This window comes from Pelophylax lessonae (genome assembly GCF_965119305.1).
Source record: "Pelophylax lessonae genome assembly, chromosome: 9".
Lineage (NCBI taxonomy): Eukaryota > Metazoa > Chordata > Amphibia > Anura > Ranidae > Pelophylax > Pelophylax lessonae.
In genome coordinates this window covers 261711204-261738991 of record NC_138776.1, presented here as the reverse complement: position 1 = coordinate 261738991, position 27788 = coordinate 261711204, and the positions used below count along the sequence as shown (strand labels likewise).

The 27788-nt window shown below is 47.9% G+C and overlaps 5 protein-coding genes across 5 annotated transcripts in view; 4 read left to right on the top strand and 1 right to left on the bottom strand.

Annotated features, from left to right (window-relative positions):
• Positions 1 to 5807, bottom strand: part of LOC309562909 (gastrula zinc finger protein XlCGF66.1-like) — a 471303-nt gene extending 465496 nt beyond the window's left edge. The window contains exon 1 of the mRNA XM_082267229.1: positions 5752 to 5807. The gene's annotated coding sequence lies outside the window, so the exon portion shown is untranslated. The remainder of the gene's footprint in view (positions 1 to 5751) is intronic.
• The window catches only part of LOC309564420 (uncharacterized protein), a gene marked incomplete at both ends in the record, with an annotated part of 648900 nt that overhangs the window by 378575 nt on the left and 242537 nt on the right, over positions 1 to 27788 (top strand).
• Positions 1 to 27788, top strand: part of LOC309563485 (uncharacterized protein) — a gene marked incomplete at its 3' end in the record, with an annotated part of 314854 nt that overhangs the window by 65862 nt on the left and 221204 nt on the right. The gene's annotated exons all lie outside the window — the stretch shown is intronic.
• LOC309563489 (uncharacterized protein) overlaps positions 1 to 27788 on the top strand; it is a gene marked incomplete at its 5' end in the record, with an annotated part of 118075 nt that overhangs the window by 16499 nt on the left and 73788 nt on the right. The window contains 3 exon segments of the mRNA XM_082267882.1: positions 311 to 784; positions 17659 to 17722; positions 21655 to 22553. Of these exon segments, the coding sequence (XP_082124008.1) occupies positions 311 to 784; positions 17659 to 17722; positions 21655 to 22553 (1437 nt within the window).
• Positions 13147 to 17506, top strand: LOC309562936 (uncharacterized protein). Its single transcript, XM_082267264.1, has 2 exons — positions 13147 to 13260; positions 17242 to 17506. The coding sequence occupies exons 1-2, from the start codon at positions 13165 to 13167 to the stop codon at positions 17485 to 17487; spliced, it is 342 nt and encodes a 113-aa protein (XP_082123390.1). The 5' UTR covers positions 13147 to 13164; the 3' UTR covers positions 17488 to 17506.

The window sequence follows — 27788 nt, the reverse complement described above, 5'->3', positions numbered from 1 at the left end:
TGCTCAAAAAATAAATCAGAGACCTTACTGTGTAGACAGACCTATGAATTCCTGTAAACCTGAAGATTCTTTTCGGTTACATAATGTTGCCAATAAAGTCCATCCAAGGCTTGACGTTGCGGAGACATCCTTGGATCCACCTAACCTCCAGAGATCATCTTCCAGTCATTTAGATACTTCTTCACACAAAGACAATACAACCATCCAGCGTTCTGGATTGAACGGAGGTCTTGGATCGGAGTCGTCTCTTGCTGAAGATCAAAGAACAAACACGGGGGAGAACAAACACGGTCCCTATCAATGTTCAGAGTGTGGGAAATGTTTCAATTGGAAGGGACACCTTCTCAGGCACCTGAGAAGTCACACCGACGAGCGTCCTTATTCATGTTTACAGTGTGACAAATGTTTCAAACACCGAGCGGACCTTTCCAGACACCAGAGGTGCCACACCGGCGAACGTCCCTTTTCCTGTTCGGAGTGCGAGAAATGTTTCACTCGGAAACACGACCTCATTACACACCAGAAGATTCACACGGGCGAGAGTTCTTTTCCCTGTCTAGAGTGCGGCAAATGTTTCACTTGGAAGAGGGCGCTCCGTATACACCAGAGAAGTCACACGGGCGAGCGTCCTTTTTTGTGTTTGGACTGCGGGAAATGTTTCACTCAGAAAGGAAACCTTCGCACCCACCAAAAACTTCACACCGGCGAGCGCCCTTTTTCCTGTTCGGAGTGCGGGAAATCTTTTACACTCAAATCCCGCCTAATGTCACATCAGAAAACTCATGCCCATTGACAGCCAGGAGAGTGACAATGTTATTCGGAACCTAAAGTCACCCGCTTTCACCCAGTACTCAGAATGAGTTGCCCTCCCTCTGCTTCATGTTAGCATTCAGAGTCTTTACACATTGTGTGCATGTATGAGGATTGCCACTCTAACCAGCCGGCCCATGCAGTCAAAAGATAGGGAGTGACCTCAGCATACACTCTAGCCCATGCCCCAATGCGTTACGTCCCTATAGGGTCATGTGACTCTGGGCAAAATCCAACTAGTTTCGGTCTAAAAACACCCCTTTCATCAGTGCTTGAGATTGAAATTAATAAACTGTGAGGGGTTGGCTCGGTAGCGGGTGTGGATGACCCATTGGGGGGGTGCGTTACACAGAGAGATAGCCGAGGAGTCATTGAAAACAACAGTCTATGGTTTATTCTTCCAATTTTCTTCAAACAAGTGCAAGCATCCAAACAGCATAAATCAAACAACCATAAAATAAACCCTGGCCACTGTGGTCATCTACCTTCACACACAGGAACCTACCTATGGAGTCTGTCCCAACCTACTGCTGGGAAGACACTGCTGGTCATACAGCAGAAAACCAATAGTCTTTGTTTTCTTTTCACACAGAAAAAGTCCATCACCTCACCTTCAGAAGTCTTTCAGCTCACTGCTCTCCTTAACGCACACAGCTTCAGGAGGCAGCAATCAGTAGTCATCCTCTGGATAACTTATAGAGGCCTTAATTGCCTCATCCTGAATAGCTGAAGCCTTTTCCACGTCCTAAACCTTTCTGGCTACCTCTCGCAGCCGACATCCGATAGTAATTGGTGAATTGTCTAAACAAGGCAGAAATGTATCTCCCGTCTGTGACAACACCCACAGATTTACCTGGCTTCCTGTCACAAAACATATAATAGATTTGACCCCGCCCACTAAGGGCTTAGTCATAGGGTCATGTGACTCTGGGAAAAATAAAAATGATATATATGCTGGTGCTGCAATCCATCACTAGCATTAACGCAAATGAAAATTGAACTGCTACACCACTGCTAAGAGGTCCAGATACAATTTTATTCCAATAAACATCAGGGCGACAATCCAAAGAGTATCCAACGCGTTTCGTTCCAAAGACACACCCTTCATCGGTGCTTGAGATTGAAAAAGTATATACATAGACTAGATGTGACCCCACCCACCGGGGCTTAGTTATAGGGTCATGTAACTCCAGGAAAAATAAAAATGAAATATATGCTAGTGCTGCATATACATAGACTAAATGTGACCCCACCTACCAGGGGCTTAGTCATAAGGTCATGTGACTCTGGGAAAAATAAAAATGATATATATGCTGGTGCTGCAATCTGTCACTAGCATTAACGCAAATGAAAAAAAGGAAGCGCCACACCACCGCTAAGAGGTCCAGATACAATTTTATTCCAATAAAAGTCAGGGGGACCATACAAACACTACCCAACGTGTTTCGGTTCAAAAACACACCCTTCATCAGTGCTTGAGATTGAAAAGAATATACATGGACTAGATGTAACCCCACCCACCGGGGCTTAGTCATAGGGTCATGTGACTCTAGGAAAAATAAAAATGATATATATGCTAGTGCTGCATATACATAGACTAGATGTGACCCCACCCACCAGGGGCTTAGTCATAGGGTCATGTAACTCTAGGAAAACAAAAAAATGATATATATGCTAGTGCTGCATATACATAGACTAGATAAGACCCCACCCACCTGTGCTTAGTCATAGGGTCATGTGACTCTAGGAAAAATAAAAATGATATATATGCTAGTGCTGCATATACATGTACTAGATGTGACCCCACCCACCGGTGCTTAGAGGTCCAGATACAATTTTATTACAATAAAAGTCAGGGAGACGATGCAAACACTACCCAGCGTGTTTCGGTCCAAAAACACACCCTTCATCAGTGCTTGAGATTGAAAAGAATATACATGGACTAGATTTAACCCCACCCACCAGGGCTTAGTCATAGGGTCATGTGACTCTAGGAAAAATAAAAATGATATATATGCTGATGCTGCATATACATAGACTATATGTGACCCCACCCACCAGGGGCTTAGTCATAGGGTCATGTGACTCTGGGAAAAATAAAAATGATATAATGATATATATGCTGGTGCTGCAATCTGTCACTAGCATTAACGCAAATGAAAGAAGGAAGCGCCACATCACCGTTAAAAGGTCCAGATACATATTTATTTCGTATGCAAAGAGTATCCAACGCGTTTCGGTCCAAAAACACACCCTTCATCAGTGCTTGAGATTGAAAAGAATATACATGGACTAAATGTGACCCCCACTTCACCCACCGGTGCTTAGTCATAGGGTCATGTGACTCTGGGAAAAATAAAAATGATATATATGCTAATGCTGCATATACATGTACCAGATGTGACCCCACCCACTGGGGCTTAGCTGGGTTTGGCACAGGCCTTGTTCAATTTGCAAACATATTTGTAAATAACGTTGCTGTGCTTTGTACCAGAATGATAATTTTAGTGTCATTGTAAGGCCCCTTTCTCACGGGGTGAACTCCACCAGGAGTCCACTTGCCCAGCGGAGAATCTGCCCACTGATCCCCGCTCTGCCCACTGAACCCCGCTCTGCCCACTGACCCCCGCTCTGCCCACTGATCACTGCTCTGCCCACTGACCCCCGCTCTGCCCACTGACCCCCGCTCTGCCCACTGATCCCCGCTCTGCCCACTGAACCCCGATCTGCCCACTGATCCCCGCTGAGTACGCGGATGGCTGGTCCGTGCCCGCTCTGCTCTATGGGCAGTCGGATGTAGACAGACTGCCTGGCCGTTTACACCGGACTGCTATCCGATCCGCTGGCTGGAAGGTGAGCGGATCTCCATCCATCTGTTTTTAGTGGATTAGATTGGTGTACACGGGCACATAGCCATTTACACCCGTCACTCTAAAGAGGAGATTAAAGGTTCTGAAAAACTGTCTGGCGAACCGGATCAGACAGCTGATGTGAAAGGGACCTAAATAGGCACAAATTAAGGAATAAAATGTATAATTTTGGCCTTCAGTAAGATAATTGTGTATTAAAATACCACACTGAATAATGTAGAAAAAAAAGTGTTTTTTTTTTAGTTTTATGATATTGTCTATGAGTTGCATAAAAAAATAAAATATTTTTTTAAACAAGCAGAGCTGTGTTTTTCCTGAAAAAAATAAAATAAATATTGTGTGTGTATATATATATATATATATATATATATATATATATTAGAGCTGCACGATTCTGAATAAAATTAGAATCACAATTTTTTTTGCTCAGAATAAAGATCACGATTCTCGGTGTAACATCATCTTTTACATTATACAAAAAAATTGGGCTAACTTTACTGTTTAGTTTTTTTTTTTTTTTAATTCATTAAAGTGTATTTTTTCCCAAAAAACTGAGTTTGAAAGACTTCTGCACAAATACATTATGGTGTGGGGTTGTTTATCAGGGGTTGGGCTTGGCCCCCTTAGTTCCAATGAAGGGAACTCTTAAGGCGTCAGCATACCAAGACATTTTGGACAATGTCATGCTCCCAACTTTGTGGGAGGAGTTTGGGGATGGTCCCTCCCTGTTCCAACATGACTGCGCACCAGGGCACAAATCAAGGTCCATAAAGACATGGATGAGCGACGCCTTAAGAGTTCCCTTCACTGGAACTAAGGGGCCAAACCCAACCCTGAAAAACAACCAACACACCATAATCCCCCCTCCCCCAAATGATTTGGACCAGTGCACAAAGCAAGGTCCATAAAGACATGGATGAGTGAGTTTGGGGTGGAGGAACTTCAGTGGCCTCAACCCGATAGAACACCTTTGGGATGAATTAGAGTGCAGGTCTTCTCGTCCAACATCAGTGCCTGACCTCACAAATGTGCTTCTGGAAGAATGGTGAAACATTCCCATAGACACTCCTAAACCTTGTGGACGGCCTTCCCAGAAGAGTTGAAGCTGTTATAGCTGCAAAGGGTGGGCCAACTCAATATTGAATCCTACGGACTAAGACTGGGATGTCATTAAAGTTCATGTGTGTGTAAAGGCAGGTGTCCCAATACTTTTGGTAATATAGTGTATATACACAATATGTGTACACCGATCAGCTATAACATTAGGATCACTGACAGGTAAAGTGAATACCATTGATTATCTTGTTACAATGGCATCTGAAAGTTGGGGGATATATTATTCAGCAAGTGAACATGTCTTACCTGAAGTAGTTGTGTTGAATCAGAAAAAATGGTCATCAGTTTGTTGTGTATGTGGGCTGCGTAGATGCAGACCGGTCATGGTGTCCATGCGGACCCGTGTTCACAGCCAAAAGCGCCTACAATGGGCACATGAGCATCAAAACTGGAGCATGGACCAATGGAAGAAGGTGGCCCGGTCTGATGAACCACATTTCTCTTCCATCCTGTGGATGGCCCGGGTGCGTGTCACTCATCTGGGGAAGAGATGGCACCAGGATGCAGTATGGGTAGAAGGCAGGCCAGCAGAGGCAGTGTGATGTTTGGGTGATGTTCTCCTGGAAAACCTTGGCTCCTACCATTCATGTGGACATCACTTGACACGTACCACCTACCTAAACGTTGTTGGTCCCCAACCTGTTTAACTCTGTCCACGGAGTTAGTCGTATTGGACCTGGTTGGAACCCGGGCTGAGGTTCTCATTCACCTTCTTACGGGGTTTTGCAGAGATATGCGACTTCCAGGACTTTTCCCTTTTCCATTGGATATCTAGAGCAGTGTTTATCAACCTTTTTTCAGTTACGGCATCCATGCGGACCGGTGCTCACAGCCAAAAGCGTCTACAACGGGCACATGAGCATCAAAACTGGAGCACGGAGCAATGGAAGAAGGTGGCCTGGTCTGATGAATCACATTTCTTTTTCATGTGGATGGCCGGGTGCGTGTCACTCACCTGGGGAAGAGATGGCACCAGGATGCAGTATGGGTAGAAGGCAGGCCAGCAGAGGCGTGTGATGTTTGGTTGATGTTCTCCTTGGAAATCTTGGCTCCTGCCATTCATGTGGACATCACTTGACACGTACCACCTAGCTAAACGTTGTTGGTCTCCAACCTGTTTAACTCTGTCCACGGAGTTAGTCGTATTGGATCTGGTTGGAACCCGGGCTGAGGCTGTCATACACCTTCTTACGGGGTTTTGCAGAGATATGTGACTTCCAGGACTTTTCCATTGGATATTGAGAGCAGTGTTTATCAACCTTTTTTCAGTTGCGGCACCCTTTAAAAAATTTGACACAATCTCGAGGCACCCCATTCTAAAATGTAAAAAAAAAAAACCTTAAATGAATAGTTTTACATAACATAGCAACATCCATACACATGGGCCGCAACATCCATACACATGGGCCGCAACATCCATACACATGGGCCGCAACATCCATACACATGGGCCGCAACATCCATACACATGGGCCGCAACATCCATACACATGGGCCGCAACATCCATACACATGGGCCGCAACATCCATACACATGGGCCGCAACATTAGAAGTGAATTATTCCCCCATCATTGCAAACTGGTACGGACTAGTATTCTAGGGTTTCTCTTATACTTACTAATCTGACCCCAGTGCTGATTGAGAGGGGATAAGGAGGAGTAAACAAGGATGCTGTGCAAGCACCCGTTATTCTCCTCATCAACCAGTGATGTCAGGATGCCAGTGACTTGACCCGCACAGTGCCCAGGGTTGTCAGGGTGCCAGTGACTTGACCCGCATAGTGCCCAGGGTTGTCAGGGTGCCAGTGACTTGACCCGCACAGTGCCCAGGGTTGTCAGGGTGCCAGTGACTTGACCCGCATAGTGCCCAGGGTTGTCAGGGTGCCAGTGACTTGACCCGCACGGTGTCCAGGGTTGTCAGGGTGCCAGTGACTTGACCCGCACGGTGCCCAGGGTTGTCAGGGTACCAGTGGCTTGACCCGCAGGGTTGTCAGTGTGCCAGTGACTTGAACCACACAGTGCCCAGGGTTGTCAGGGTGCCAGTGACTTGATCCGCACGGTGTCCAGGGTTGTCAGGGTGCCAGTGACTTGACCCGCACGGTGCCCAGGGTTGTCAGGATGCCAGTGACTTGACCCGCACAGTGCCCAGGGTTGTCAGGGTGCCAGTGACTTGACCCGCATGGTGCCCAGGGTTGTCAGGGTGCCAGTGACTTGACACGCACAGTGCCCAGGGTTGCCAGGGTGCCTGCGACTTGACCAGCACAGTGCCCAGGGTTGTCAGGGTGCCAGTGACTTGCCCCGCACAGTGCCCAGGGTTGTCAGGGTACCAGTGGCTTGACCCGCAGGGTTGTCATTGTGCCAGTGACTTGAACCGCACAGTGCCCAGAGTTGTAATTCTACAAACTAAAAACCTGTGGCAATTTGTTTCCATTTTTAGCCATTTTCCCAAGGCACCCCTGAAGAACCCAGGAGGCACCCCAGGGTGCCACGGCACCATGGTTGAAAAAGGCTGAACTAGAGCTTGGACGAGCTCTGTCTTTGTCTGCACTCCAAGTAGTTGCTACATAAGAGGACCCGGTGGAGCCTTGAGCGGCACCTGTAAATTTAGTTTGAGTCACAACGGGCTTAAAGTGTTAACTTGGCCTCCAATTTCTCCAGATCTCAATCCTTCAAGCATCTGTGGGATGTGCTGGAAAAACAAGTCCGATCCACGGAGGCCCCACCTCCCGACTTCCAGGGCTTAAAGCAGTGGTTCTCAACCCCTGCCCTCCGGACCCACTAACAGGCCAGATTTTAAGTATTACCTTAGGGATATGCAGACTAGAATACTGCAATCACTAAGCAGCAAATGATATCACCTGTGAGGTCTTATCTTGCAAACCTGGCCTGTTAGTGGGCCCTAAACAGTGCCGGGACAAGGTCATCTAGAGCGCAGGCCGAACATGCCAAACATCACCCCCCCCCCCCCCCCCCACAATGTATGAACATTATGTGTCAGAAAAAATCTCCCACAAAAACTCCAAGCACTTATCTGCATGGTTACCCCCTAAGCATTAATTCCCTCTCCTCCCAGTACAAATCTGCCCCCCTGCTCAGCACAAATCTTTACCCCCCCATCCCTCAAATGCCCCCAGCTGCAATGGCCCTACCTCCAAAAATAAAAATAAATGCACCCCCTCCCTGCACAAATCCTCTACGCCTAAAATCTCCCCTTCAAATACACATCATCTTCCCTTCAACTCCCCCCTTCCAGCACAAATCCCCCCAAATCCTTCCTTCTAGCACAAATCTTCTTCCCTCATCCCCCCTCCCAACAAAAATCCCCCTAAATCACCACTCTTAGCACTCTAGTCCTAACGTCCCCTCCTAGAACAATACCTACCCCCGCCACCCCCCAAATGCCCCCTTCCAACACAAATCCTCTCCCCCCCCCAAAATGCCCCCTTCCAACACAAATCCCCCCCCCTCCCAAATGCCCCCTTCCAACACAAATCCTCTCCCCCCCCCAATCTCCTTGTAGTGTAGGAATCTTAATTCACATGATATCACAGGCCTCAAGGCAGCTTCCCCTCCTGCCCACCCCTTGTCCCGGCCCTGGTCCTAAAGACAGGAGTTGAGAACTGCTGGCTTAAAGGGTCAGGACCTACCAAAAGTGGTCCAAGGAAGGAAAACTGGCAAACCGGAACAAGGGTCGTGGGCGGCCAAGGCTCATTGTTTCACGTTGCATCCTTGTTTGCTCCTCGCTTTCCCCTCTCTGCCAGCACTCGGCTCAAGTTAGCTGAGTGAGGTAAAGAAACTGAGGGAGGAGAGAAACATTGGAATACTAGTCAGTACTAGTGGGAAAAGGTGTGTTTGCTTTGGAAGAATGTCACCTCTAATGCTGGGCGTCGTACAAATGTGGACGTTGCTGTTTTATGTACAAGAATTAGTTTAGGTTTTTAAAATTTTAAAAGGGGGTGCAACGTTTTAAAGGGTGCCTTGCAGGGTTGCAACATCATTCAGGACACATATTAATTGCACGGATTCTGAGGCTAATATAACGCACTAAGCAAGTTTCATTACCACCTTAATCAGCGACAGAACATGTGTAATTAATGTGTGCCCTGGTTTAAAGGGACAAGGTGGCAACCCTAGCGCCTTGACTGAAAAAAAGGTTGAATGAACCAGTGTTAATTTTGGCAGCAAATTTCGATTTAGTTTTAGTTATAGTCTTTTGACTAAAATTACATTTTAGTTTTTAGTCGTATTTTAGTCATCTGAATTGTTTTAGTTTTAGTCACATTTTAGTCGACTAAAATTGTGTTACTTTAGTCTACGAAAACGTTTTAGTCGACGAAATTAACACTGGAATGAACACTGCTCTACGGTAACTCTGGAGTAAAGGCTGCAGTTCCTTTATTCTCCACTTGGTGGTGATGTCAGTTATACTAAATGCAACGCACAAAGAGGAAGTGATGTCAGTGTACAAACAAGAAGTTCCGGGTCAGAGGTGAGTTGGGAGAAAGTAGAGAGAAGACATTGCTGGAAGTGGCAGCAGAGGAGGTAATAAGATCTTATTTAATATTTACACCCTGTAACCCCCCCGCCCCGTCATGTTTCGTCCTCTTCCTCCATAGTCACTGTGACGTCTTTTATCTCCAGCAGATGATAGTACGCACATAGAACAAAATAATTTTTATTTTAGAGCTTTCTATGGCTCCAAAATATACCGCAGTGCTGTACAGTACGGCTGCCACCTCATCCCTTTTAATCCAGGGCACAAATTCATTTCACAGATTCTGTGGCTGATTAAGGTGGTAATTAAAATCACTTAGTGCCTTTTCTGCATTATATCAGCCCCAGAACCCGTGTAATTATTATGTGTCCTGGATTAAAGGGATGAGGTGGCAGCCGTACTGTACAGAGATCACTGAGCCAATCACATCAGTCTCTGCACCAGAGGAGCTTACACTCTAATGTCCCCTCCCCCACGGTCATATCAGTCTCTGTACCAGAGGAGCTTACACTCTAATGTCCCCTCCCCCACAGTCACATCAGTCTCTGTACCAGAGGAGCTTACACTCTAATGTCCCCTCCCCCACAGTCACATCAGTCTCTGTACCAGAGGAGCTTACACTCTAATGTCCCCTCCCCCACGGTCATATCAGTCTCTGTACCAGAGGAGCTTACACTCTAATGTCCCCTCCCCCACAGTCACATCAGTCTCTGTACCAGAGGAGCTTACACTCTAATGTCCCCTCCCCCCATAGTCACATCAGTCTCTGTACCAGAGGAGCTTACACTCTAATGTCCCCTCCCCCCATAGTCACATCAGTCTCTGTACCAGAGGAGCTTACACTCTAATGTCTCCCCTCCCCCACAGTCACATCAGTTTCTGTACCAGAGGAGCTTACACTCTAATGTCTCCCCTCCCCCACAGTCACATCAGTCTCTGCACCAGAGGAGCTTACGCTCTAATGTCCCCTCCCCCCACAGTCACATCAGTCTCTGCACCAGAGGAGCTTACACTCTAATGTCCCCTCCCCCACAGTCACATCAGTCTCTGTACCAGAGGAGCTTACACTCTAATGTCCCCTCCCCCACAGTCACATCAGTTTCTGTACCAGAGGAGCTTACACTCTAATGTCCCCTCCCCCACAGTCACATCAGTCTCTGTACCAGAGGAGCTTACACTCTAATGTCCCCTCCCCCACAGTCACATCAGTTTCTGTACCAGAGGAGCTTACACTCTAATATCCACAGTCACTTCAGTCTCTGTACCAGAGGAGCTTACACTCTAATGTCCCCTCCCCCCACAGTCACATCAGTCTCTGTACCAGAGGAGCTTACACTCTAATGTCTCCCCTCCCCCACAGTCACATCAGTTTCTGTACCAGAGGAGCTTACACTCTAATGTCTCCCCTCCCCCACAGTCACATCAGTCTCTGCACCAGAGGAGCTTACGCTCTAATGTCCCCTCCCCCCACAGTCACATCAGTCTCTGCACCAGAGGAGCTTACACTCTAATGTCCCCTCCCCCACAGTCACATCAGTCTCTGTACCAGAGGAGCTTACACTCTAATGTCCCCTCCCCCACAGTCACATCAGTCTCTGTACCAGAGGAGCTTACACTCTAATGTCCCCTCCCCCACAGTCACATCAGTTTCTGTACCAGAGGAGCTTACACTCTAATGTCCCCCCCCCACAGTCACATCAGACTCTGCACCAGAGGAGCTTACACTCTAATGTCCCCTCCCCCACAGTCACATCAGTCTCTGTACCAGAGGAGCTTACACTCTAATGACCCCTCCCCCACAGTCACATCAGTCTCTGTACCAGAGGAGCTTACACTCTAATGTCCCCTCCCCCACAGTCACATCAGTCTCTATACCAGAGGAGCTTACACTCTAATGTCCCCTCCCCCACGGTCACATCAGTCTCTGTACCAGAGGAGCTTACACTCTAATGTCCCCTCCCCCCATAGTCACATCAGTCTCTGTACCAGAGGAGCTTACACTCTAATGACCCCTCCCCCACAGTCACATCAATCTCTGTACCAGAGGAGCTTACACTCTAATGTCCCCTCCCCCACAGTCACATCAGTCTCTGTACCAGAGGAGCTTACACTCTAATGTCCCCTCCCCCACAGTCACATCAGTCTCTGTACCAGAGGAGCTTACACTCTAATGTCCCCTCCCCCACAGTCACATCAGTTTCTGTACCAGAGGAGCTTACACTCTAATATCCACAGTCACTTCAGTCTCTGTACCAGAGGAGCTTACACTCTAATGTCCCCTCCCCCACAGTCACATCAGTCTCTGTACCAGAGGAGCTTACACTCTAATGTCCCCTCCCCCACAGTCACATCAGTCTCTGTACCAGAGGAGCTTACACTCTAATGACCCCTCCCCCACAGTCACATCAATCTCTGTACCAGAGGAGCTTACACTCTAATGTCCCCTCCCCCACAGTCACATCAGTCTCTGTACCAGAGGAGCTTACACTCTAATGTCCCCTCCCCCCACAGTCACATCAGTCTCTGTACCAGAGGAGCTTACACTCTAATGTCCCCTCCCCCACGGTCACATCAGTCTCTGTACCAGAGGAGCTTACTCTCTAATGTCCCCTCCCCCCATAGTCACATCAGTCTCTGTACCAGAGGAGCTTACACTCTAATGTCCCCTCCCCCACGGTCACATCAGTCTCTGTACCAGAGGAGCTTACACTCTAATGACCCCTCCCCCACAGTCACATCAATCTCTGTACCAGAGGAGCTTACACTCTAATGTCCCCTCCCCCACAGTCACATCAGTCTCTGTACCAGAGGAGCTTACACTCTAATGACCCCTCCCCCACAGTCACATCAATCTCTGTACCAGAGGAGCTTACACTCTAATGTCCCCTCCCCCCACAGTCACATCAGTCTCTGTACCAGAGGAGCTTACACTCTAATGTCCCCTCCCCCACAGTCACATAAGTCTCTGTACCAGAGGAGCTTACACTCTAATGTCCCCCCACAGTCACATCAGTCTCTGTACCAGAGGAGCTTACACTCTAATGTCCCCTCCCCCACAGTCACATAAGTCTCTGTACCAGAGGAGCTTACACTCTAATGACCCCTCCCCCACAGTCACATCAATCTCTGTACCAGAGGAGCTTACACTCTAATGTCCCCTCCCCCACAGTCATATCAGTCTCTGTACCAGAGGAGCTTACACTCTAATGTCCCCTCCCCCACAGTCACATCAGTCTCTGTACCAGAGGAGCTTACACTCTAATGTCCCCTCCCCCACAGTCACATCAGTCTCTGTACCAGAGGAGCTTACACTCTAATGTCCCCTCCCCCCACAGTCACATCAGTCTCTGTACCAGAGGAGCTTACACTCTAATGTCCCCTCCCCCACAGTCACATCAGTCTCTGTACCAGAGGAGCTTACACTCTAATGTCCCCTCCCCCACAGTGACACACTATTATTATTATACATTTATAAAGTTGAAGCAGGTATTATCCTAGGTGGTCTCAGACGAGTGTAGTGTCCGGTGTGCTGTTGTCAGTTTGTGTTTTTCTCCAGCTGCAGTCATTGGTCACACAAGCTGACAGTTCCCACACTCTCTCTGTGCCCTGAATAGCAGGCGGCAGCTCCAGACTCTGTGAGCACTGAACAGGGGGAGGAGGACAGAAAGTGCTGCAGAATGGAGAGATGAGGCTCAATGCTGGCTGTAACTCCTCCCCCCTTGCCACGCCCATATTTTCAGGCTTCTGGGTGGCAGTGGCGCTACGCCAGCAACAACAGAATAGAAAAGTTAATGTTTTTTTTTTCTCGCGATTGATATTCTGTAATGCTCATCTGATATTTATCTACAAAAAGGAAAGTTCTGTACAGATCACATGACCACATCCATGAGGATGGACAAGCAGTGGAGTCACATGACCGGGAGGATGTTAGACCACACCCTGGAGATCATCTACCTGCTGACCGGAGAGGTGAGGAGGATTCTGGGAGGTCACATGACATCACTCTTATCTCTATCAATAAAACACAGACCTGACCGGAGAGGTGAGGAGGATTCTGGGAGGTCACATGACATCACTCTTATCTCTATTAATAAAACAAAGACATGACCGGAGAGGTGAGGAGGATTCTGGGAGGTCACATGACATCACTCTTATCTCTATTAATAAAACACAGACCTGACCGGAGAGGTGAGGAGGATTCTGGGAGGTCCCATTATTATTATTATTATTATTATTATACAGGATTTATATAGCGCCAACAGTTTGCGCAGCGCTTAACAAAATGAAGGCAGACATTACAGTTATAATACAATTTGGAACAAAAGGAATCAGAGGGCCCTGCTCGTTAGAGCTTACAATCTAAAAGGGAGGGTCAATTGATACAAAAGGTAATAGCTGTGGGGGATGGGCTGATGGAGCAAGTGAAACAGTGTTATTAGTTAGTAGCCGGGTAGGCTTCTTTAAAGAGAAGGGTTTTCAGGGATCGTCTAAAGATGGATAGATTAGGGGACAGTCGGACAGATTGGGGTAGAGAGTTCCAAAGAATGGGAGAAGCTCTGGAGAAATCCTGGAGGCGAGCATGGGAAGAGGTGACAAGGGAGCTAGAGATCAGGAGGTCTTGGGAGGACCGAAGAGAGCGGCTAGGTTGATATTTTGAGATCAGGTTAGTGATGTAGCTGGGGGCAGAGTTGTGGATGGCTATGTAAACTATTGTTAGCACTTTGAATTTTATTCGTTGGGTGAGTGGAAGCCAATGAAGGGATTGGCAGAGAGGGTTGGAGGACACTGAACGGTTGGTAAGGTGGATAAGTCTTGCAGCTGCATTCATTATGGATTGAAGGGGAGATAATCTATGTAAGGGTAATCCAATGAGGAGGGAGTTGCAATAGTCGAGGCGAGAGATAACCAGGGCGTGAATTAAGAGCTTGGTGGTGTCATTGGTTAAAAAGGGCCGTATTCTAGCGATGTTGCGGAGGTTAAGGCGGCATGATTTGGACAGGGATTGGATGTGAGCCTGAAAGGACAGTGCAGAGTCCAGGGTTACCCCTAGCACCCTGGCATGTGTGGAAGGACTAATAGTTATTCCATTGATCTTGACAGAGAATTCCGGGGAAGGGGCACATTGAGGAGGAAATATTATGAGCTCGGTTTTAGATAGATTCAGTTTGAGGAAGTGGTGAGACATCCAGGCTGATATGTCTGTTAGTAGATCAGTGATGCAGGAGGAGACTGTTGGGGTGAGCTGAGGGGTAGAGAGGTAGATTTGGGTGTCATCAGCATAGAAATGGTAGTGGAAGCCATGGGAGGCTATTAGCTGACCCAGGGAGGAGGTATAGATTGAGAATAGTAGTGGTCCAAGGACAGAACCTTGGGGGACCCCAACAGTAAGAGGAGTTGCAGAGGAGTAAGTGGAATTGTAAGTGACACTGAAGGTGCGGTGAGATAGGTAAGATTCGAACCAGTGGAGAGCACAGTCACGGAGACCGAGCAAACTGAGTTTTTTGAGAAGGAGGGGGTGGTCAACAGTATCAAAGGCAGCCGAGAGGTCCAAGAGTAAGAGTATCGAGTAGTGACCATTGGTTTTTGCTGTTAGTAAGTCATTTGTAAGTTTTAGGAGAGAAGTTTCTGTGGAGTGTTGCCGGCGAAATCCAGACTGAAGGGGATCAAGGAGGTTATTCTCAATGAGGTGCTTGCTCAGGCGGTTGTAGACTAAACGTTCAAGGAGCTTGGAAGCAAAAGGGAGTAAGGAGATGGGTCTCAAGTTATTAAGATTGGAGGGGTCTAGTGATGCTTTCTTTGGTATGGAAGTGACTAGCGCATGTTTTAGAGAGCTGGGGAAGATCCCAGTGGAGAGGGAGAGGTTGAAGATATGAGTTAAAGAGTGTAGGATAGAGTCAGAGGGTGACCGTAGTATTTGAGAAGGAACAGGGTCCAGGGGGCAGGAAGTTAGGTTGGCATTAGAAAAAATGTTAGTAACTTCCTCTACAGTAGTTGGGTTAAACAAGGGAAGTATTGATTGTGCAGGAGGACAAGGTGTGTAAGGTGAGGGAGATATCTTTAGTGTAAAAATCTCTTCACGAATTGTATCGATCTTATTTTTGAAGTGATTGGCAATCTCTTGGGCAGTGAGTAAGTTAGTGGGTGGAGGCAATGGAGGACGAAGTAGAGCGTTGAAGGTAGAAAAGAGTTGACGGGGACTGTGTGAGAGGGTGTTAATGAGAGTGATAAAGTAGGTCTGTTTGGCAGTGTGGAGGCAGGAACTGTATTTTTGGAGGGCAGATTTATATTGACTGAAATCTTGCTGTGACTTAGTCTTACGCCACAGACGCTCTAGAGCACGACTACGTTTTTTGAGGCTTCTGGTATTGTCTGTCTGCCAGGGTTGAAGCGGTCGGGGCCTGATTCTGTGTGTAGTGAGGGGGGCCATGTCCAGGGTAGATGACAGTGAACTGTTGTAGACAGAAGTGGCCATGTTGGGGCAGGAGAGGGATGAGATTGTGTTGAAGAGACCATCTGTAGCAGAAAAAAGAAGTGAAGGGTTCAGATGGCAAAGGTTTCTACGGGTAATTGTTCGGTAGTTGGAAGGTAAGGAGGAGGACAAGGAGAGACTGAAACTAATGAGGTGGTGATCAGAGAGAGGGAATGGAATGTTGGAGAGGTTGTGAGGGGTGCATAGGTAGGAGAACATGAGGTCAAGGCTGTTGCCATTAGAGTGAGTAGAAGCATGTGTCCATTGTTTTAGGTCAAAAGAGGAGGTTAAGCTCAAAAGTTTAGAAGTAGCAGGAGTGTTAAGATTAACAGGGATGTTGAAGTCTCCAAGAATGATTGTGGGAATTTCAGAAGAGAGAAAGTAGGGTAGCCAGGCAGAGAAGTCATCAAGGAAGCCTGATACCGGTCCAGGAGGCCGATAGATCACAGCAATTCTCAACGAAACTGGAGAAAATAGACGAATACAGTGAGCTTCAAATGAGGAGAGAGACAGAGAAGGCGGTGGATGAAGAACCTGAAAAGTGCTTTGAGGGGAAAGCAGAATTCCAACCCCACCTCCTTTCCGTCCACTAGGCCTGGGAGAGTGAGTCCACAGGAGGCCACCATGGGAGAGGGCAGCAGGAGAAGGAGAGTCAGAGTCTTGAAGCCAGGTCTCAGTAATTGCAAGCAGGTTGAAGGGGTTTGTGATAAATAGGTCATGGACAGAGGTGAGTTTGTTGCAAACAGAGCGGGCATTCCAGAGGGCGCAAGAGAAGGGGAGGTTGGCTTGAGGCAGAAGAGGAATAGAAACCAGATTGTGTGGATTTCGGCTGGTGTCAGAGGATAGGGGGTGATGGGTATGTCTGCCAAAGGTAAATGATGGGGGTCCAGGATTTGGGGAAATATCTCCAGAGGTTAGGAGAAGCAAAAGGGTGAGGGAGGTGATATAGGAGTATGATTTATGAGGGGGGACACATCTCAGTGTCCTGTAGATATTATTGGTGTGTGGGTTCAGAATCAGCAGGAGTTGATGAGTGCAGTATAAAGGTGAAGATAGGAGTGAGGGTGATATATACAAGCTGTGGGGCGGAGATGAGGGGTGAAGGAGAGAAAGTTTTAGAAGAGAGGATGCAAACATGAGAAGGAGAATTAGGGATTGCATAATACAGGGTGGTGAGATTGAGATGTAAACTGAATGTGAGATGGAAAAGCAGTATAGAGTCTCAGATCACCTGTAGTCTGTCTGTTGGCTTGCAGTTGTATGCTTTGTGCATTCGCTGAAGTGCTGAGCAGAAGTGTAATACTTAATCCAATATTAATACTTTATCCAAGATAATAGTTGCCAATGCAATCCCAGCCTGTGCAACCCCCTGCCACATGACATCACTCTTATCTTTATTAATAAAACACAGACCTGACCGGAGAGGTGAGGAGGATTCTGGGAATGTACCTGGTGAAACATTCTGTGTATGTTTTTAATAGGATTACAAAGTTGTGAAAAGGACATCTAATATACCTCCTAGTAATTTTTCCCATGAGTCCTTTCCACCTCCTCCCCTGCTACCAGAGAGCAACAAGAAGCGGAAGATTCTAGAAGTCACCAAGAAGATGATGGAGCTGCTGACAGGAGAGGTGAGCGGTGCCGGGAATTCTGGGACATTATCCAGTAACAGACAAGGGATGTGTCTGGATGGTGACTGTATCATTGTGTGTGTCAGGTTCCTATAAGGTGTCAGGATGTCACTGTCTATTTCTCCATGGAGGAGTGGGAGTATTTAGAAGGACACAAGGATCTCTACAAGGACGTCATGATGGAGAATCAGCCACCCCTCACATCACCGGGTAAGAGAAGACTTTATAATGAATGATAATAGTAGAGGTGTTCGTTATATTTTGAAGAATCATCTCAGGGAGAAAGCTGCCTTGGATTCTCAAACCCCGTGTCTCTTCCCCTCGTGTTTCTGTAGTTTTGTCCTCCTTTCCTTCTGCATTTCTGTAGTCTTCTCCTTCAGCTTTTCCTTGCTTCCTTTGGGGTTTAGACGTCAGTCCCAGCACCATGTCACGTACACGGAGAAGATCCCTACACATAATCTGTTTTATTGAGGTTGCATGTTGGCACTGAGACGGGTGATGGTGCTAAATAGTAATAAAGGTCACTTGTTCCCCAGTAAGGTAGCCAAACCCTCCAGCTGGACACCAGTCTACTACAAAGTGTGCTTTCACCAGCGTTGTCTATGTCCATTGAGGAACCTCTGCAAGCACTGGGGGGGGTCTCAGTATAAAACATTGCACATCTCTTACGAACAGTCACCGTAATGTGTGTAATATGTTTATTCCCGATGATTGTCTACTCCAATGTTTTTCAACCGTGGTGCCACAGCTCGTTATGAGTGATCCTCTGAGACAGGGATCCTCAAACTACGGCCCTTCAGCTGTTGCAGAACTACACATCCTATGAGGCATTGTAAAACTCTGAGATTCACAGACATGACTAGGCATGATGGGAATTGTAGTTCCTGAACAACTGGAGGGCCATTGTTTGAAGACCCTTGCTCTGAGATGTACAGGAGAGGCAGAGAGCTCAGCCTGCACCTCCTCCCGGCTTTCTCCTTCTCTCTCTGTACCGTTGCCAGCAAAACAGAAAGTAAAGCTGAACACCCAACAAGTCCTTAGCAACCAGTGACATCATTGGTTGGTAGGATGTAGGCGGGGGGCCAGCTTGTTTTTCCAGTAATAGTACAAAGGAGGCAGAGAGCTCAGCCCACACCTCCTCCCGGCTTTCTCCTCTCTCTACTATACCGGCAAAACAGAAAGTAAAGCTGACCGCCCAACAAGTTATTAGCAACCAGTGACATCATTGGTTGGTAGGATGCGGATGGGCGGCCAGATTGTTTTGCCAGGAATAGTACAAAGGAGGCAGGGAGCTCAGCCTGCACCTCCTCCCGGCTTTCTCCTCCTCTCTGTACTATTGCGGGCAAAACAGAAAGTAAAGCTGGCCGCCCAACAAGTCCTTAGCAACCAGTGACATCATTGGTTGGTAGGATGCGGGCGGGCGGCCAGCTTGTTTTGCTAGGAATAGTACAAAGGAGGCAGGGAGCTCAGCCTGCACCTCCTCCCGGCTTTCTCCTCCTCTCTGTACTATTGCCGGCAAAACAGAAAGTAAAGCTGACCGCCCAACAAGTCCTTAGCAACCAGTGACATCATCGGTTGGTAGAATGCGGGTGGGCGGCCAGCTTGTTTTGCCAGGAATAGTACAAAGGAGGCAGGGAGCTCAGCCCACACCTCCTACCAGCTTTCTCCTTCTCTCTCTGTACTATTGCCGCCAAAACAGAAAGTAAAGCTGACCGCCCAACAAGTCCTTAGCAACCAGTGACATCATTGGTTGGTAGGATGCGGATGGGCAGCCAGCTTGTTTTGCCAGGAATAGTACAAAGGAGGCAGAGAGCTCAGCCCACACCTCCTCCCGGCTTTCTTCTCCTCTCTGTACTATTGCCGGCAAAACAGAAAGCCGAGCTGACCGCCCAACAAGTCCTTAGCAACCAGTGACATCATTGGTTGGTAGGATGCGGGCTGGCGGCCAGCTTGTTTTGCCAGGAATAGTACAAAGGAGGCAGAGAGCTCAGCCCACACCTTCTCCCAGCTTTCTCCTTCTCTCTCTGTACTGTTGCTGGCAAAACAGAAAGTAAAGCTGACCACCCAACAAGTCCTTAGCAACCAGTGACATCATTGGTTGGTAGGATGCGGGCGGGCGGTCAGCTTGTTTTGCCAGGAATAGTACAAAGGAGGCAGGGAGCTCAGCCCACACCTCCTCCCGGCTTTCTTCTCCTCTCTGTACCATTGCTAGAAAAAAGGAAAGTAAAGCTGACCGCCCAACAAGTCCTTAGCAACCAATGACCTCATCGCTTGGTAGGATGCGGGCAGGCGGCAAGCTTGGCTTTCTGTTTTGCCAGGAATAGTACAAAGGAGGCAGAGAGCTCGGCCCACACCTCCACTCAGCTTTCTCCTTTTCTCTGTACTATTGTCGGAAAAACAGAAAGCCAAGTTAGCCGTCCGCCCGCGTCCTACCAACCGATGATGTCATCGGTTGCTAAGGACATGTCGGGTGGCCAGCTTGGCTTTCTGTTTTGCCTTAGCTCTCTGCCTCCACTGTACACAGGAGTTAATAGTACTCTCCTCCCTTCTCTATCTCAGAAGTTAACAGAGGTTCAGGCTCAAATCAGAATGTAGGAGCAGGAGGGGAGAGAGAGAGATCACAACTCACACCTCCAGACTCTCTCCTCCTCTCTGCTGCTGTCACTACTCTTGTAGGGACAGAATTTGTACTAGGAGGGGGGTTGTGCTGGTGGGGGGATTTGCAAGGGGAGTTGTGCTATGAGGGGGATTGGGGGTGGGGGAGAGGAGAGGAGAAAGAGCACAACCCACACCTTCTGGCTCTCTCCTCCTCTCTGCTGCTGTAACTACCCCTGCAGGGACAGAATTTGTACTAGGAAAGGGGGGGGGTTGTGCTGGTGGGGGGGTTTGCAGGGGGAGTGGGAGTGCTACAAGGGGGATTTGGGGGAGGGTGTGTGGTAGGAGGAGGGATTGGGTAGAGTTGTGCTAGGAGGGATGATTTTGGGGGAGGGGTGCTACTAGGAGGAATTTGGGGGGTTGTGCTAGGAGGGGGGATTTGGGAGAAGTGCTAGGAGGAGTGATTTGGAGGGGGGGGGGGGTTGTGCTCTGAGGGTGGATTTTTGGTAGGAGGGGGGGTTTTGCTTAGAGGGGGGATTCTAGGAGGAGGGATTTTGGGGAGGGGGTTCTGCTACGAGGGGGATTTTGGAGGGAGGGTTTGTAGTAGGAGGGATTGGGGGGGGGGGGTTCTGCTAGGAGGGGGGATTTTGGAGGAGTGCTAGGAGGGTGGATTTGTGGTAGGAGTGAGATTTTGGGGAAGTCGTGCTAGGAGGGAGGATTTGGGGGGGTTGTGCTAGAAAGGTTTTGGGGGGGTTGTTGTAGGAGGGGGGATTGGGGGGGGGTGCTAGGAGGAGGGATTTGGGGTAGGAGGGTTGTGCTACGAGGGGGATTTTGGGGGGAGGGTTTGTAGTAGGAGGGATTGGGGGGGTTGTGCTAGAAGGGGGTTTTTGCGGGGGGTGCTAGGAGGGTTGTGTTAGGAGGGGAGTTATGGGGAGGGTGCTAGGAGCTGAGATTTGGGAGGTAGGTTTTGTGGTAGGAGGAGGGATTGGGGGGGGGGGGTTGTGCTAGGAGTGGGTTTGGAGGGTGAAAGAAGGAGGAATTTGGGGGGGGTTGTGCTACAAGGGGGATTTGGGAAGTAGGTTTGTGGTAGGAGGAGGGATTGGTGGGGGTTGTGCTAGGAGTGGGGTTGGGGGGGCGTTAGAAGGAAGAATTTGGGGGGGGGGATGTGCTACAAGGGGGATTTGGGAAGTAGGTTTTGTGGTAGGAGGAGGGATTGGGGGGGTTGTGCTAGGAGTGGGGTTGGGGGGGGGGGCGTTAGAAGGAGGAATTGGGGGGGGGATTTGTGGTAGGAGGGATTGGGGGGTTGTGCTAGGATGGGGGATGCTGGGAGGGGGATTTTGGGGTGGCTGTGCTACAAGGGGGATTTGGGGGGGAGGGATTGTGGTAGGAGGAGGCAAGGGGTGTTGTACCAGGAGAGGGGATTTTGGGGGGGGGGGGTGCTAGGAGGGAGGATTGGTGGGGGAATTAGGGCAGAGAAGATATACAACCTACAGACCACACGTTAGGGTTTGTTCACACTAGGCTCAGTGCAGTAACACGTGTAACATCGCACATTTTCCCGTACCGCACAAAAACGCGCTGCCTTTTGCAGATGCGCGTGGGGGGGGAGCATCAATTCTTATGACGAATGCGATTTTATCATTGATAAAATACTTTTTTTTCCAGCAGGTAAATGCGATTTCTGGTCGGAGGGACACCAGATTTTTCCGCCAGATTACAATACAAGAGACGGCGGAGTGGCACCTTATTCCTCAGAAGAAAACCCTCCCCCCCGCAGTACAAATCACAGCGCCGGTGATAAAATCTTCACGAGTCCTGAAGGCCTTAAAGGTTTCCAAACGGAAAAACTTGTTTCAGCAAAGCAAGGGCCTCGCACAAGCGAGCGTCCGTTTCCGTGTTCGGAGTGCGGGAAAAGCTTCCCATGGAAAGGACACCTTCTCACACACCTGAAAAGCCACATCGGCGAGCGCCCTTTTGCATGCTTAGAGTGCGGAAAATGTTTTATTCAGAAAGGAGACCTTCTCAGGCACCAAAAAAGTCACACAGGCGAGCTCCCTTTTCCGTGTTCGGAGTGCGGAAAATGTTTCATACAAAAAACGGACCTTCTCAGACACAAGAGGATTCACACCGGCGAGCGCCCTTATTCCTGTACGGAGTGCGGGAAATGTTTCACTCAGAAAGGAAGCCTTCTGACGCACCAGAAAAGCCACATAGGAGAACGCCCTTTTATATGTTCAGAGTGCGGGAAGTGTTTCATCCAGAAAGGAGATCTTCTTAGACACCAGAAAAGCCACAGCGGCGAACGTCCTTTTTCGTGCTCGGAGTGCGGTAAATGCTTCATACACAAAGCAGACCTTCTTAGGCATCAGAGAAGTCACAAAGGCAAGGGTCCTTTTCTGTGTTCAGAGTGCGGGAAATGTCTCATGCGGAAAGCGGACTTTCTTACCCACCAAAGGAGACATATGGGTGACTGTCCTTTTTCATGTACAGAGTGCGGGAAAAGTTTCACTCGGAGAGGAGACCTTCTTACCCACCAGAGAAGCCACACAGCAGAGCGTCCTTTTTTTGTGTTAAGTCCCTGAAAGCAAATATACACTATATTGTCAAAAGTATTGGGACGCCTGCCTTTACCTGCACATGAACTTCAATGGCATCCCAGTCTTAGTCCGTAGGGTTGAATATTGAGTTGGCCCACTCTTTGCAGCTATAACAGCTTCAACTCTTCTGGGAAGGCTGTCCACAAGGTTTAGGAGTGTGTCTATGGGAATTTGACCATTCTTTCAGAAGTGCATTTGTGAGGTCAGGCATTTGATGTTGGATGAGAAAGCCTGGCTCGCAGTCTGCACTCTAATTCATCCCAAAGGTGTTCTATCGGGTTGAGGTCAGGACTCAATATTGAACCCTATGGACTAAGACTGGGATGCCATTAAAGTTCATGTGTGTGTAAAGGCAGGCGTCCCAATACTTTTGGTAATATAGTGTGTGTAAAATTACACCAGGCAAGCGACCGGCCACAGATGTGCAGGCTCCCCGGGGTCCTGCTTTCTCCCCTCCAGGCATTTTATCACTTCAGCTGCACTTTTTTTTCTCTTTTTAGCAGAGACCCTAGAGAATAAAATGGCGATCGTTGCAATTTATTATGTCACACGGTATTTGCGCAGCAGTTTTTTAAACGCAATTTTTTTGGGAAAAAATAAACTTTAACCACTTCCATACCAGGGTAAATGTAAAAATCATAATTCTTTTGCTAGAAAATTACTCAGAACTTCCAAACATTATATATATATATATATATATATTTTTTTTTTTCCAGCAGAGACCCTAGGGAATAAAATGGCGGTTATTGCAGCTTTTTATGTCACACGGTAGAAATTTTTCAGACACTTTTTCTGTTTTCTGAATTAAAAAAAAAACAAAACAGTAAAGTTAGCCCAATTTTTTTGTATAATGTGAAAGATGATGTTATGTCGAGTAAATAGATACCTAACATTGTCACACTTTAAAATTGTGCACACTCTTGGAACGGCGCCAAACTTCGGTAATTAAAAATCCCCATAGACGACACTTTAAAAATGTTTACAGGTTACCAGTTTAGAGTTACAGAGGAGGTCTAGTGTAGCATTATTGCTGTTGCTCTAACATTCGCGGCGATACCTCACATGTATGGATTGAACGCCATTTACATATGTGGCCGCGACATACGCATATGTTCGCTTCGCGGGAACAGGGGACACTTTACTTTTTTTTTTGTTTGTTTTCTTTTATTTTTTTACACTTTCCCTTTTTTTTTTATCACTTTTATTCCTATTAAAAGGAATGTAAACATCCCTTGTAATAGGAATAGTGCATGACAGGTACTCTTTATGGAGAGATCTGGGGTCAATAAGACCTCACTTCTCTCCTACAGGCTGGAAAGCCTGAAATAAAAAAAAAAAAGAAAAATGATTGCGGCTATCCAGTTGAGATCACGGCGGTATTGACAACTGCAAGGCCAGGCGTGACATCATAACGTCGCGCCCAGGCATCCGAGAGACTGCCAGGGACCATCTGGTCTTCGGTATTCTCTATGGTGTACTTCCTTCTCCGGCTCGTCGATAGCACAGGCGAGTCAGTAGAAGCATCGGGGAGCGGTGGGAGGGGAGGGATGTCTCCTCCCGCCGCCTTTTAAGATTAATCAACAGCCGCTATGATTGTTATATTTGGGTGCAGTGAATTGCTGGCTGCTCCCATTATTCAGATATCTCCCCTGAAATTCCAGAACGTCATATGACGTTGTTGGGCAGGAAGTGGTAGTCTGACAATGTGGATCTTCTAACATGATGGAGATGGAGGGAGGACCGCTTATTCACAGTGTTGGCACCTTTAACATGCTCACTGGAGGTGAAAGGCTTCAGGTGGTGATTTGGGGAGTTTTTACGGTGTAGGGAATCGCCAAATAATAAAAATGATATCTGAATGCCGGCAGTTTCACCCATCATCCAGATATCCCCACTTAAAGCCCAGGACCTCATATGACCTCCAGCGGTAAGGAAGTGGTTTACCACTTGCCATCCGTATAACTTACATATACGGCGGCAAAGTGGCACTGCCATGCCGGATCGTGTACCTTGTACGTGATCCTGCTCTTACAGGTCTGGGGCGCATATGCGTGCCGCCGGCGCCCCGCTGTTATTATACACAGCGGGAGCTGATCTGCGGGTAACTGCCGGAGGCCCGCTCCGATTAGAAACAGCGGAAGCTGATCTGCGGGTAACTGCTGGAGGCCCGCTCCGATTAGAAACTGCGGGAGCTGATCTGTGGGTAACTGCCGGAGGCCCGCTGTGGTTACAAACTGCGGGAGCTGATCTGCGGGTAACTGCCGGAGGCCCGCTCCGATTAGAAATAGCGGGAGCGGATCTGCGGGTAACTGCCGGAGGCCCGCTCTGATAAGAAACAGCGGGAGCAGATCTGCGGGTAACTGCCGGAGGCCCGCTCCGATTAGAAACAGCGGGAGCTGATCTGCGGGTAACTGCCGGAGGCACACTCTGATTACAAACTGCAGGAGCTGATCTGCGGGTAACTGCCAGAGGCCCGCTCTGATTAGAAACTGCGGGAGCTGATCTGCGGGTAACTGCGGGAGGCCCGCTACGATTAGAAACTGCGGGAGCTGATCTGCGGGTAACTGCCGGAGGCCCACTACGATTAGAAACAGCGGGAGCTGATCTGCGGGTAACTGCCGGGGGCCCGCTCCGATTAGAAACTGCGGGAGCTGATCTGCGGGTAACTGCCGGGGGCCCGCTCCGATTAGAAACTGCGGGAGCTGATCTGCGGGTAACTGCCGGATGCCCGCTCCGATTAGAAACTGCGGGAGCTGATCTGTGGGTATCGAGAACTGGATGTCCACCGCCACCTGCTGATCGTTAGACAGAGAGCCAGAACAGCGGTCTTCCGATGTAAACAAGACAGATCCCCGTTCTGCCAGAAGGGAAGGTTTTGATCCTGTGTCTCTGTAAAGCCGGAACACGGATCTTTAAAACGTAGCAGAATACAAATTGGCCGAAACTAATAAAGAAATTCAATTTTTTTTAATTTTCGATGTTTTATAGCAGAAATTAAAAAAGTTTTTTTGTTTATTTTTTTAATTTCTTTTATCACGCAAAAAATAAAAAAAACGCAGAGGTGATCAAATACCAGCAATGTGGGGGGGAAAAAGGACATCAATTGTTTTGGGGTACAGCTTTGCACAACTGCGCAATTGTCAGTTAAAGTAACGCAGTGGCGTATCACAAAACAAAAGGGCCTGGTCGTGAAGGGGGGGTAAATCTTCTGGAGGTCAAGTGGTTAATGATTTATAAACAAAACACAATAAATGACCCAGTTTTTTATTAAAATATTAAATATCTTTTGAAGAAGTAATGCCTACCCCCAAAAACACCTCCCATACCAACAGTGGAGATTGGAGGTGGGAACATCATGGTGTGGGCGGGGCTGTTTTTCAGCATACGGTACCGGAAAACTTCAGGTCATTGAAGGAAGGATGGATGGAAAATCTGCTGCCTTCTACCAGGATGATGAAGATGAGACGAGGGAGGGCATTTCAGTAGGACAATGATCCCAAACACAAAGCCAAGGAAACCCTCCATTGGTTTCAAAGGAAGAAAATAAAGCTGCGAGAATGGCCCGGCTAATCACCTGACTTGAACCCGATAGAGAAACTATGGAAAGAACCAAAGATCAGAGTTCATAGAAGAAGCCAACGGAACCTTCAAGATTTGTGTGGAGGGAATGGGCCAAAAATCACACCTGAGCAACGCATGTGACTCATGTGGCATTTACCGACAAAGGATTTTGTACCAAGTACATTTCATTTAGCGGGTTCAATACTTTTTCCCCGTGTCATTCCATTTTATTAAATATAACTTCATTTCTGAATGTATTTGTTTTGATTTCTTTGTATGTATGGATTGCATGGGTTGTTACCGACATGTGATGAAAATTTCATGTCAATAGCATCTTTAGAAATACACTATATTGTCAAAAGTATTGGGACGCCTGCCTTTACGTGAACTTTAATGACATCCCAGTCTTAGTCCGTAGGGTTCAATATTGAGTTGGCCCACCCTTTGCAGCTATAACAGCTTCAACTCTTCTGGGAAGGCTGTCCACAAGGTTTAGGAGTGTCTATGGGAATGTTTCACCATTCTACCAGAAGAGCATTTGTGAGGTCAGGAATGAGAAGGTCTGGCTCGCAGTCTCCGCTCTAATTCATCCCAAAGGCGTTCTATCGGGTTGAGGTCATGACTTGTGCAGGCCAGTCATGTTCCTCCACCCCAAACTCGCTCATCCATGTCTTTATGGACCTTGCTTTGTGCACTGGTTCAAATCATTTGGTGGAGGGGGGATTATGGTGTGAGGTTGTTTTTCAGGGGTTGGGCTTGGCCCTTTAGTTCCAGTGAAGGGAACTCTTAAGGCGTAAGCATACCAAGACATTTTGGACAATTTCATGCTCCCAACTTCGTGGGAAGAGTTTGGGGATGGCCCCTTCCTGTTCCAACATGACTGCGCACCCGTGCACAAAGCAAGGTCCATAAAGACATGGATGAGCAAGTTTGGGGTGGAGGAACTTGACTGGCCTGCACATAGTTCTGACCTCAACCCGATAGAACACCTTTGTGATGGATGAATTAGACCATTTACCTAGAAAAATGGTGACGTGTTCAATGCTTATTTTTCCTGCTATATTCTGTTCTTCCTCCCACTAGAATTCTAGAATCCTAGAAGACAGGGGGAAGTAATCAGAGCAGAAGCCTGTGAGACACTGCACAGCCCTAAGTAATAAGCCCCTGCTCCTCTAAATACAGTAAACTAAATTTACCTGCCAGCCTACACTACACTTAGGAGGGTGCTACATCAGGTTTTGACCAGACTTCTACTTTAAAATTGGAGGTGGAGTCCCTTAGCAGACCACATCGAAAATGTTTTGGTTCAAATCCCAGCCAGGTCCCTATCCTTATCTACATGGGGTTTGCAGTTCTCCCAGCCTGATCCCTATCTGCATGAGGTTTGCATGTTCTCCCAGCCAGGTCCCTATCATTATCTGCATGGGGTTTGCATGTTCTCCAAGCCAGGCCCCTACCCTTATCTGCATGGGGTTTGTATGTTATTCCAGCCAGGTTCCTATCCTTATCTGCATGGGGTTTGCAAGTTCCCCTAGCCAGGTCACTATCCTTATCTAAATGGGGTTTGCATGTTCTCTCTGCCAGGTCCCTATCCTTATCTACATGGGGTTTTCATTAGGGATGCACCGATCCGACTTTTTTGGT

What these genes read in the sequence shown, in the direction of transcription:
- LOC309562936 (XM_082267264.1), top strand. Translation starts at nt 13,165, where the DNA reads ATGACCACATCCATGAGGATGGACAAGCAGTGGAGTCACATGACCGGG. An exon ending in TCTACCTGCTGACCGGAGAG is followed by an intron (nt 13,261 to 17,241) that starts GTGAGGAGGATT and finishes TGTTTTTAATAG; the next exon opens with GATTACAAAGTTGTGAAAAG.